Consider the following 12,161-nt stretch of genomic DNA (forward strand, 5'->3'; position numbering starts at 1 on the left):
CCTTTCTATGGATATGACATCACCTTTATTGAGGCCAGTGAAATGAACAGACTGAAAAACCTTAAAAAGCATTATCAGCATTCAGACTCTCAAGCAGCACATCAGAGAAAAGAAGAAAAAAAGCTGCTTGTTCAATCACTTTGAGAGATGTTATCACAGGAATAATCCTTTGCACAGGCTTCAGAAGGAAACAGCCAGTGGCATCTCTTTGGGGGGAGAGTTGCTAAAACAAGCAAGGTTCATCTTTCTGACCACAACAGTGCACAAAATCACCAACATCAACTTGCTCTGGAGTCTTGAAACTAGGAGTAATAAGAACCCATCATGATATCAAAATAAAAAGTTAACAGAGGATCTTTCTGTTCATTTGTTCACTCACCCATTTATCCACTCACTCAATGAACAGGTACTGATGATCACTCTATACCAGGCAGTGTAAAGGCACTAGTGATATAAAGAGTAAAGAAAACACATTATTTGTGTTTTCATTATATGGAATTTCATATAATGCCAATGAAAACAAAAGACAGATTGAAACTAAGGGGTAAAAAATCATTTCATAGTAGTTGGAACTTGTCTGAATAGAAATCACTCAGACCACTGTGATCTAGAAGTTAAAAATCTTAAAGGTTCATAACCTGTGTGGGGTGTTCAGTAGAAGCAAAACCTCTTGTCAGCAGAATGTCGCTTACTAAAAAATTGTATATCACAGAATGGGGGATGTCAGCTGTGAGATGAAGCGAAATTAATTGATTATACTTTAGATACCTCAAACCAACTCATGAGATAAATCACATCCATATATAAAAAGTTTTACTGCATCCAGAGAGCTGGAGCTCCTAGCATTTCTGGGCCCACATCAGAAGAGCCCAGAAAATGCTTACAGAGCACTATGAGGGTGCAGCCCCAGTTTATAACCTACTCATACCTTTACTTTCTCTGTTAAAACAACCTGCCAATAGAAATATGAGTGAGATAAAAATCAAAACGCATGCAGAAAATCTGCAGCATAATCAAAACATCATATAGACGAAGGCAGGATAAGAAAGTAGGTCATCGAATTTGGAGCCCTTTAACTTACATTTGATGAAATATCAGTACAATAACTTCTCAGATAAATTTTTCTGACTCAATGTCAATGGTTTGAATGCTGACAATGCCTTTACCTCCATAAGGGAACTGAAAAACTTACTCTCTGAAAAAGAGCACACCTATGTGCACAGGCATGTGAAATTTTAAGTCTTCCTTGTTTCTTATTCCCTTATTCTTCAGTATGCCCTCTTGTTAAATTTAGAGCATGTCTGTTTCTATCTGCTGTTAATAACACACAATATTATAAGATAGAAATTATAATCTCTACTTCAAAGAGCTTCTATGAGAATCTAAGTGAAAAAGTCTGTGTCATCAGTTAAGTATATGACCTACAGATATTTAATAATTTAAGACATATAAATATAAGGCTACTAGGCAAGATTATAAACATATCATATTACATAATATTAAGCAATTTGAATTTTTCTATGGATCAATTCCTGTTCTCCAAGGAAATTGTGACTCACAGTAAACTTATTATAGCACAATTTTCACATATCCTTTTGAAGCCTTTCTCCAGGGTTCCATTCAGTTAAACATGCTCTTATGAAAATTTAAATTAATATCAATGGAACAAAAAAATTGTAGGTAGAAATTCATTATGAAAGAATAATTTGGGGGCATTTAAAATGTCTGGTAGGCAACCGTCATAAGTTTATTATTTAGAAGGGAGAAGGCAGGGTGCTAAAATGAATGTAATGAACAACATGGAGAATGTTTGGCATCTTTAGTGATTAACCAAGAGAAAAGGTAGGCAGTGGCACACCTGGTAAAGTATACATGTCACCATGCACAAAGACCTCAGTTCAAGCCCCTGGTCCTGACTTGCAGGGGGGAAGCTTCACATGCAGTGGAACAGTGCTACAGGTATCTATCTTTCTCTCCCTCTCTCTTTTTCTTTCTATCTCTGTCAGAAATAAATAAATACAGTAATTAACCAGGAATGATTATACCTTGAATTTTTAAAAGTTCAGAAGAATAAACATGACAATCCACTCGTTATGATGTCATTCCTAATGCTTCTGAATTTATTTGAATTGTAAAATTTAGAGTGGTGCAAAAGGAAAAAGGTGACAATATAAAGTGCTAAGGGACAGAGAGAGTGCACCAAGTAGGGTTACCTGCCTTGCCGTGTGCATAGCCCAAGTTCAATTCCTAGCACTATAAGCAAGGTGCTGGGACACCAAAGGAAGGTCTGGTGCTCTGGTATTTCTCTCTTTCTGCCTCTGTCTTTCTCTGAATAAATGAAAAAAAATTTTATCTGCTATATTCTTACCTTTTGTTTCCTGATTATTAAACAATTTGTTCTGCTTTATATCTTAATTCTTTTCAACCACCAAATTGCAGATGCTGCCATGACACCAACCTAACTTCCCTGGCAGAGGACTTCACCAATGTGTCCTAGAACCTCACCTCCCCAGAGCCCTACCTCGCTAGGGAAAGATAGAAACAAGCTGGATCAACCTGTCAACATCCATGTCTAGCGGAGAAGCCAGACCTCCCACCTTCTGCACACCATAGAGATCTTTGGTCCATACTCCCAGAGGGATAAAGAATAGGAAACTATCCAATGGAGAGGATGGGCTACAAAACTCTGGTGGTGGAAATTATATGGAGTTGTACCCCTTATCCCACAGTCTTGTTGATTAATAAATCACTATTTTTTTTTTTTTTGCTTTCAGAGCTACAGAAAAGAAAAGAAAGAAGAAAGGAAAGAGAAAAAGAAAAATGCTGAAAGGCTGTAGTAGAATACTTTAAGGTTCGGGAACTAGTTACTTGTTCCAACCCCACAGCCTTTGTGGGAGGAGTCTATTTGCCTCCACTGCTGAGTTTGGGCTTGGACCTGTGGTTTGTTAGAGCCAATGGAATGCCAGGGAATATAAGACAAGTGAGAGCCTCAAAGATGCTTGCAAGACTGTTTCTTTATTTTGTATTCCTTCCTTTCTCCATGAGACAAGCATATATCATACATGGGGGTGTGAGGGAGAGTTCAGGGGAAGTTAGAAAGACACAGAGCAGGACAAGACTCAAGAAACAGCCTAAACCAACTGACCACAGTCAACTACAGGACTCTGCATGTGAAATAAGTGCTAGTTGTGCATGCCTGTGAGGCTTTGTGTGCTACGCAACATTATTATGGTAAGTACTGACTCAGCAGAACACTTGCAATTTGGAATTCTAAGCCATCTCCTTCTGTCCGCAAGATCTCCTTTCCTATTTGCAAATGCCAAGCTAAATTAATAAAATGCAATGTGGAGACTGCATCAGAGTATACATTCAGACGCATTCACTACCTCACTACATAGGCCCCCTCCCCTGGGGAGGCTGTATTTGATCTAAGGCACATGATATTTGATCATGTGATTTGCTTTGGTCAGTGGAACATAAGAGGGCAGGCTCTTTGCCCTTGGAAGCAAATCCTCTAATAGCATCAGAAGTTCCACTGTTTCACTCTTTTCCTTCTGTAAGAGACTGCCACATGCCAATAGTCAGCCTGGAGTGGAAAGAACATGAAGCAGGGAGATAGCTGACTCTTAAAGACCATAAATATGAGAAGAAAAAAAAAAGGTAGGACTTTATTCCTATAAGCAACAGATTTTGGGGGGTTGTTTCTTACAGTTTAAGCTGACAAGTAAAGACACTAACTGGTTATCCAAAGCTAGAGAATACAAGTGCCTGAACTAACTCATCCTCTGAGTCAGTAAGTCGATCAATGGAGCCTCTGAGATATTGTCTAATGGTCCCCAGTCAGGGACATGAGTCTCGCTTGGGCATCTTTTATGAGGTGGATATGTTTGGGTGAGACAGGATTGAACATATGCATCAGTGCTCCTCCAAGTCTAGATTCTGAACTACCTGAAATACCTGCTCAGCATTACTTAATCTAAGTGGAAAGATGCTGATTTCCTACTGAGAAAGCTTGTTTTTCACTTTATGTTTATAATTCAAATGCCACCTGGCTTCTTTAAGATCCCACTCCAGTGGATTGACCTGTCAACGCCCATGTTCAGCAGGAAAGCAATTACAGAAGCCAGACCTTCCACCTTCTGCATCCCACAATGACCTTGGGTCTATACTCCCAGAGGGTTAAAGAACAGCAAAGCTGTCAGTGGAGGGGATGGAATATGGAGATCTGTTGGTGGGAACTGTATGAAGTTGTACCCCTCTTATCCTATGGTTTTGTCAATGTTTCCTTGTTATAAATTAAAAAATTTAAAAAAAGATCCCATTCCAAAAATAAAAACAAAGCAGACATGCAAAAGCATTGGTAAAACTGTAGGCTTCATTGAGGAAATACAAGAGAGCTCTACAGAATAGCAGACAACATTTTGTTAGCAGAAAATAGACCTCATTTTGATGAATCTTCCCTCCCAAGCTTTCTTCTCACTCTTATAGCTAAAACCTTTCTCCATTTCCAACCCACCATATTGAAAGCTCTATTCTATGTGATCTGTGAAGGCACTCGAGCACTGCTTAACCACGTATGCATACTGTAGGTGATCTGCTAAGACAACTGGCTAAAGTAAAGTCCACATCGCTGATGTGTTTGGTTTTTTTTTTTTTTATGGCAATGCATTTGAATCATACATCTGACAATATACTTACAGTGCAGAATATCTAAAAGAATTTTTAAATGTGTATAATATTAAAACAATTCATTTATTTACAAAGATAAATGCATTGAGCCTTCTTCCTTGTAAGCAGTTTGGAAGGAGTATAGAACTCAGTTAACCACCTTGTTGGTGTCTACCACTAGTAAGGCTTGGGGTGTGCAGTCGTCATAGTAACAATGCATTTTTAGTATGTAATGCATTTAGCTGAGACCAGTAGCTACTCACACCACTTAATTGTTTTTCATTTAACAGCTCATTGGAATCTGTATTCTGTAAGGACAGGAGTTTCAGTGACAGATTAGCAGATTGTGGGGGAAGGTAAGAACAAAGAGTCAAGAGATGGTGATGCTGACAGCCCAGGTGAGGTCAATCTAGGATGCTGTACAGGAAGGCAGCAGGGAAGAGGGACTATCTGGGAGATGGAAGAAAGGCCCCAGGCAGAGGAAATGATGATCACCAAACACTAGCCTTACTTATTCACAATTTGGCCAAGGATTCGTTTCTGTGACTGTTTTTACTCCATCGACACTATTCCTCTTTATGTAAACCACAAACTGAGACCTGAATAAATCCCTTTTGCACAGTGTCTGACAATCAGAAGGAGGCCCCCGTATCCCACCCACACCACCAAGGAGTGGCTTACCTTTTGAGTAAGGTCACTGGCTTCGTTAATGTAGCGATCTCGCTCCTTTTCCAGCTGGAAGATGATCTTCCTCTGCTTTTGAGCCTCGTCCTTGTAGTTTTGGATTTCTTCCTCCAGGTTCCTCTTGGCTTGTTCATGGAGTTTTGCCAAGTCTATCTGTTTCTGAGTCGCATGGACTGTTTTAAGCATATTCTAAAAGTTGGGACAACAGAGAAGTCACATAATTCAAAGTATTTGAATGTTCTGGTTACATTTACCCCCTACTCTATTACTAAAATAATCAAATGCATTGTGTGTGTGTGTGTGTGTGTGTGTGTGTGTCGATAAATAAAAATAGCTATGTTCTCTATAGCTTAAAAATTTATGTTAGTGGGCCAGGTGGTGGCACACCTGACTTGACTAAGTACACAGATTACCATCTGGGTTTGAATCCCCACTCCTCAATTGCAGGGTGAAAGCTTCATGAGTGGTTAAAGGGTCTACAGGTGTCTTTCTCTCTCACTCTGTCCCACCCCCCATTTCTCTCTGTGATATCTAATGAAAAAGATGGGGGGGAGAAAAAATTGCCACCAAGAGTGGTAGATTTGAGGTGAAGGCATCAAGCACCAGCAAGTGGCAATAAAACAATGAATGAAATAAATCAAACAAAAAATTTATGTTAATCCATCACAACATGTTACGTGTTCCACCCCTAGTTTTGTATATGTTTGATACCACCACTGAGAGGTCTTCCTGGGCTAATTATTTATTAGGTTATTTTAAAGAGATGGAAAAGAAAGACAAAGAGGCTGTCAGAGCTTGAGAAGATGCCACAGAACTGCTACACCATTCATGGAAGTCCCATGGTACCATCCATAGTGCTCACATGTGAGTCTGGACTGGAACCCAGGGCATCATACACAGTAAGGTACATTCTCTACCAGCTGAGCCATAGCTCATAGGTTATACTGTCACTCCTGGCCCCAGCAAAACATGCTTCAAAGCATGCAAATGTACCACTTGACCACAACATCTCTAGGAAGTGAATACAATATTACTCCCATTTTAGGAGCAGGAAACAGAAACTGAGAAGTTAAGCTGATTGCCTACAAGTTCATATAACAAGGGAGTGGCCGAGCTAGCATTTGAACACCACCAAGCTGATCCCAGCCCTTGCCTTTCAGCCTCCATTCCAGATAAACAAAATGTGGCATGTTCAGTATATTCATACAGTGAAATATTATTCAGTCATAAAAAGGAATAAAGTGCTGATACATGCTATGATATAAAAACATCATTCTAAATGAAAATTTTATATAAAATGTCACATACTGTGTGGTTTCAATTATATAAATATCCACAATAGTAAAAATCCACAAAAGCAGAAAGCAATTTAGTAGTTGCCAATGGTGGAAGAAGAGGAAAGTGAAGGTTGATAGTAGTAATGGTTACACTGTCACTAATAGAAAATTTTGTCTTATGCATTTTATGACAATAAAAAAGGAACCCAGTTAAAAAAATACAGGTGACCAGGTGGTGGCACACCTAGGTGATCACAGAAGTTATCATTTATGAAGACCCCGGTTCCCTCTCCCCTCACAATTTCTGTCTCTATCTAATAAAATAGAAATAAAATACTTTTTTAAAATACAGATGCACGTGTCTCAGTTCCAAAGATTCATGTCCAGTAGATCTGTAATAGTATTTAGGCACCTAATTTTGTTGGTCATCTGGCACTTAAATGAAAATACCTTGGGTTGATTGCCCAAGAATCCTGAAACACAGAGATAATCACAGTACGATTCTGGCAACCATGCTAATGCAAGAGGGTCCACTTTCCTACCCATAGGCAAATGAACCCACTCATGCTTTTGAAACATAGCTTTTAGAATTTTGCAACTCATTAGAAGATGCAGCTGAAAAACTACTGGCAATAGAATTTTTTTTTCTGCCATATGGAAGAGAGGGCCACTCTTCATTCAAAGGGAGAATGAAGCAAAAACTCAGCAGGAAGTAGGTGGTGTGGAGAGCTGGCTTTCTATGTATCCCAAGAACATCAAGTCAAATACCTTTCAGTTCCTAAGGCTCAGCTATATCCTTGGGTTCCATGAGGCACTTCACAGTCCCTTCCCACATCTCTGTGAGCAAAGGCCAAACTCAGGCTCACATTCAACAAGCAGCTGAAGTCAAACCCACAGTTCTGGTGCTTGAAGAGAAAGGGGCATGATTTCTTTAAAATTGGCCAGGGTTGGCGAAATAGCTCACCTGGACAGTATGCTTCATTGCTGGGTACACAGCCCAGTTCAAGCCCAGTCCCCACCACACTGAAGGAAGCTTCAGTGCTATGGTCTCTTTCACTCTCTGTCTCTCTACCCTTCAGTCTCAAAATAAGTAAATAAGTAAATAAATAAATAATAGGGGCGGGTGGTAGCACAGCAGTTTAAGTGCACATGGCATGTAGTGCAAGGACCAGAGTAAGGATCCTAGTTTGAGCCCCCGGATTACCACCTGCAGGGGGGTCACTTCACAAGCGGTGAAGCAGGTCTGCAGGTGTCTGTCTTTCTCTCCTCTTCTCTGTCTTCCCTTTCTCTCTCGATATCTTTGCCCTATCCAACAACAGCATTAACAAGAACAAGAAGAACAACAAGGGCAACAAAATGGAAAAAAATGGCCTCCTGGAGCAGTGGATTCATAGTGTAGGCACCAAGCCCCAGTGATAACCCTGGAGGCAAAAAAATAAAATTAAAATTAAAATAAATAAATAAATACAATGGTCAAAGTGAGAATGGGAGAACAAAGTTTTGCCCTTTATTCCAGCAAGGCAAACAAAGACAAGGTGTTCTATAGGGCCAGAGAATGGGAAGGAGAAATTTCAGGGGAACAGGAACAGAAATGCACATCATTTTTCAAAATCAAATTTCTTTATCTGAGCTTCAGCTGGGTTTAGGCTATAAGCAGTTAGTAAATGTGTTTACTAATAAAGGCCTAATGACTCTAGTTACATATGGTTATAAACAAAGAGGGTGGTATTATTGGAAAGACTTAGCTACATAACCAATACAACTGCAACCAGGCCTGAAAAATCACTAGACTATAAACAGATAAAATGCATTAAGCTTGGTCTGAGTGGTGGTGTAGAAAATAGAAAAGGTCAACTTTATTTTCAAGTACTGAATTAAACATTTGCTCTATGTAAGACAAAGCCACTTTAACATGACATGGAAAGAACCAAAACATATTAACATTGCGGCCTGTCAAAACAGTATCACTCATTTGCTTGATGAAGGTGGCATTTCAAGTCAGCAGAGAGAAAATGTATTATCAATGAAGGTTGATTGTATAGCTGCAGACGGCTGAGCATTGTGCTAGGAATTAGAGATGCCAATGGCCAGGGAAAATGAAAAATGTGTATTCTGCTCTTAAGAAAGAGTTGATATTCATCAAATAAAGAAATACAAAACTAATGTTGGCCTATCTGTCTTACTTAGTGTCTGTTTACCAGCATGCAGAAAATATAAGTGGATTAAATACGTGTTAACATAATGTTTAAAATATAAATCCAATAATACTTTTGTGTACAAATCTGTGGAATATAATACAAGATTACACACACAAAAAAATCAGCATGTATCTTAAGAGTGTTCAACACTTAAAACATGTATTTATATCATTTCCTAAATAATAATATACCCTAAATAGTCCATTTTAAGGCAAAAGGTAGTTCATTTTATTAACATTTGTTCAGTTTGTGGGAGCTAGCAGAGTGGCTGTATACCAGACTTTCATACCTAAGGCTCCAGAGATCCCAGGTTCAAATCCCCAGTACCACCACATGTAAAGTTGAGTGATAATCTGGGTTCTTTTATTCTCTCTCTCTCTCTCTCTCTCTCTCTGTCTCATGATATAAATAAATACTTAAGCAAGAAAAGCATTTGTGCAATTCTGATAAACCATGAAAGTTGAAATAAACAAGTGTAGGCTACTTCTACTTTGATGAGATAAAGTTGTTTTGCCAAAAGCCATCAGCAGTCTGTTAAGGACTCCACACCTGGGCCATTACTTTATCCTCCCTGGAGGAAATCTCTGAGCAGGAACATTTACCTGAAATCGTTAAAAGCATTTAATCTCCTAAAATTAACTATAATGGACGGAATCTCCTGGAAGGGGGAGGGGGAGAAAATGGAGTGTCTTGCCTGGAATGAAGGATCCTGTGATTCCCCCAACCTTCCCTTGGCTTTGAACCTTATTGAGCTCAAAGACTAATAAAGATAAAAGTTAACAAAAAGAGGCAAAGCCTACAATAATTCTGAAAAAAATGGAAGAAAGGTTAGATACTTTTTATTTCACCAATGATCCATCCCTCTACCTTATACCTCAAAGTTAAATTCTATTAGCATTCACATGTATTTCTTTTTCATTAGTAGAAGGTACAGATAATAGATATTAAATTCAGAAATTTTGATCAACTGCATAGGATGCCAAATAACACACCAACCCACAAAAATAGAATCCACAAAAACACTCTGAACTCCCCTGCTAGTTTATATGATAATTCTCCAGAGTCCTTTTGTGTTCAGAAGTGATAATGCGGCTTCAGTTGTGGACCATTCAGTGCTGTTTAGAGGAAAATTGAGCACTATTATTTATTCTAATCTACTTTTGTTTGCCTCAGAGTTTTCTTTCCCCATATAACCAGTTATAGTCAGCTATTATAGCACTAAAGAAAGACATTTATTTACAATGCTACTGTGTTAAACTCACCTTATTTAAAATGTCCCTTTCTCTCAGAAGTTCATCCATTGCTTTCTTATCAAATTCTGCTTGTTTCTTTGAAGATTCCACCTCTAAATAATATGAAAAAAATAATAATAAATATAAATTCAGACTAAAGAAGAATCTGCCAAAACCAAAATAACAACAAAAAAATCTGCTTTGTATGTTGGCTATAAAAATACTGTTTGGGAGAGGGCAGTGGTACACCTGACAGAGTGCACACCTTACCAAGAAAAGCACCTGGGATTACCCCCTGCTCCCCACATGCAGGAGGAAGCTTCATGAGTGGTGTTTGTCTTTCCTCTTTTCTATTTTTCTATTTCTCTCTGTCTCTACATATATATATATACCACTTTTTACTTCGTGTTATATGGTCTTCATCACAATTCAGGGAGATAGGTCTTCCTTTCTCACTAAAAAAAGTGGATATTGTCATAGGACTGTCACCCTGCACTGAGAACTGACAGAGCTGAGACTAGGAGAACTATTTCTCTGACTCCAGGAAGTTCTTTAAAAGGAAAACACAAAGCAAACCTTGGGCTGGGCAAGGAATAAGGCACCAAAGCAAAAGACTCTGGGGAGAGAGGGGTTGGGAGGGAGTGGAAAAGGTCTTGAGGGTACTGATATACCCATATTGTTGTTTAAGTTTTGGGGGCGCCAGCAGGCCGGGCTAGCTTCGCGGCGGTGAACAGAGACTAGGACACACGGCTGGGCCGGGAAGCTGTATTTCTTTATTCACGAACAAGGATTCATAAACTAACCCAAACTAATCACCACACAGATCTCTCCTGCATCCTTCTCCTCACGGAGCTGCACCAAGAACTCTGGAACTCTGTAGGGGTTCCTTGGGGCAGGGACAAGCGGGCTAAACCACAATCTCCTAGAGATGGGGGGAAGGGGACCAAACCAATATGAGTAATACCAACACCATTTGTACAATTGTATTGCAAACTACTAGCCCCCAACCCCTAACAGAAAAAGACTGTTTTCATCATACACTGAAAGAAAATAGAGAAGCAAATAAAAGGAGAAAGATTACGTCATCCAAATCTACTGTAAATTTTGATATGTCTATTTCCAATTTTTTCTTACATAAATAAATGTGTAAGTATAAATACATATATTCATACACTAATACATTGAATGGGTATCACACTATATTGTTTTGCAGATCACTTTTATAGTAATAAAATATAAATTTCACTCTGAAAATATATGATTTCTTTTCAGTTATTGAGTTTGTGAAATTATAAGCAATAATTTTTTATCAGTGATATAATGTTGGTTTACAACACAACAGGGGTACAATGCCACACCATTCCAACCACCAGAGTTCTGTGTCCCCATTCCCTCCACTGGAAATTGCAGTGGTTTTCCCAAGGTAACAGATATGAGTTGATATTATCTCTATAATGATCTGTTTATCTATCTATATCTTTGCCCATTTTTTTCTATGGTCCTGCCTTTTCTTCCTTTCTAAGTCACACCTATACCTATTACTACTTCTAGATGTCTTTCTTTTTTTCCTTTTCTCTCTCGGAGTCCTGACGGGACTGGGTTTCAAAGCCCTCTAGTCATCTTCCCCTAATATTATTCCCCCTCTGGGAGTATGGACCAAATTCTTTTTGGGGTGCAGAAGACAGGCATTCTGGCTTCTGTAATTGCTTCTCCACTGGACATGGTTATTGGCAGGTCGATTCATACCCCTAGCCTGTTTCTATCTTTCCACAGTGGGGTAGGACTCTGAAAGGTGAGGTTCTGGGGCACATCGGTGAGGCCATCCACACAGGTAGTTCAGGATGGAATCATAGTAGCATCAGCAACTTGGTGTCAGATTATTGGAGTTAGTATGTTGACATCTCAGGCTTTCCATCTCTGGATACAACCCAAAGCAAAAAGGCAGGGGCAGCATAACTTGGGACAGTGACACTGGTAGCACTGATTTAGCTGAGGTCATCAGAGGCAGCATAACAGAGTAAAGGGACTGAGAGCAAAAGCATAAAGAAATACAAGCAAGGGAGTCTGGCGGTAGCGTAATGGGTTAAGTGCACGTGGTGCAA

At 39.2% G+C, this 12,161-nt stretch overlaps 1 protein-coding gene across 1 annotated transcript in view; it reads right to left on the minus strand.

Moving 5' to 3' along the window:
* CFAP58 (cilia and flagella associated protein 58) overlaps positions 1-12,161 on the minus strand; it is a 139,355-nt gene that overhangs the window by 87,290 nt on the left and 39,904 nt on the right. Inside the window, exons 8-9 of the mRNA XM_060170954.1 lie at positions 10,090-10,172; positions 5,350-5,541 (exon numbers count right to left, since the gene is read on the minus strand). Of these exons, the coding sequence (XP_060026937.1) occupies positions 5,350-5,541; positions 10,090-10,172 (275 nt within the window). The remainder of the gene's footprint in view (positions 1-5,349; positions 5,542-10,089; positions 10,173-12,161) is intronic.

The sequence above is a fragment of the Erinaceus europaeus genome, chromosome 14 (genome assembly GCF_950295315.1).
Source record: "Erinaceus europaeus chromosome 14, mEriEur2.1, whole genome shotgun sequence".
Lineage (NCBI taxonomy): Eukaryota > Metazoa > Chordata > Mammalia > Eulipotyphla > Erinaceidae > Erinaceus > Erinaceus europaeus.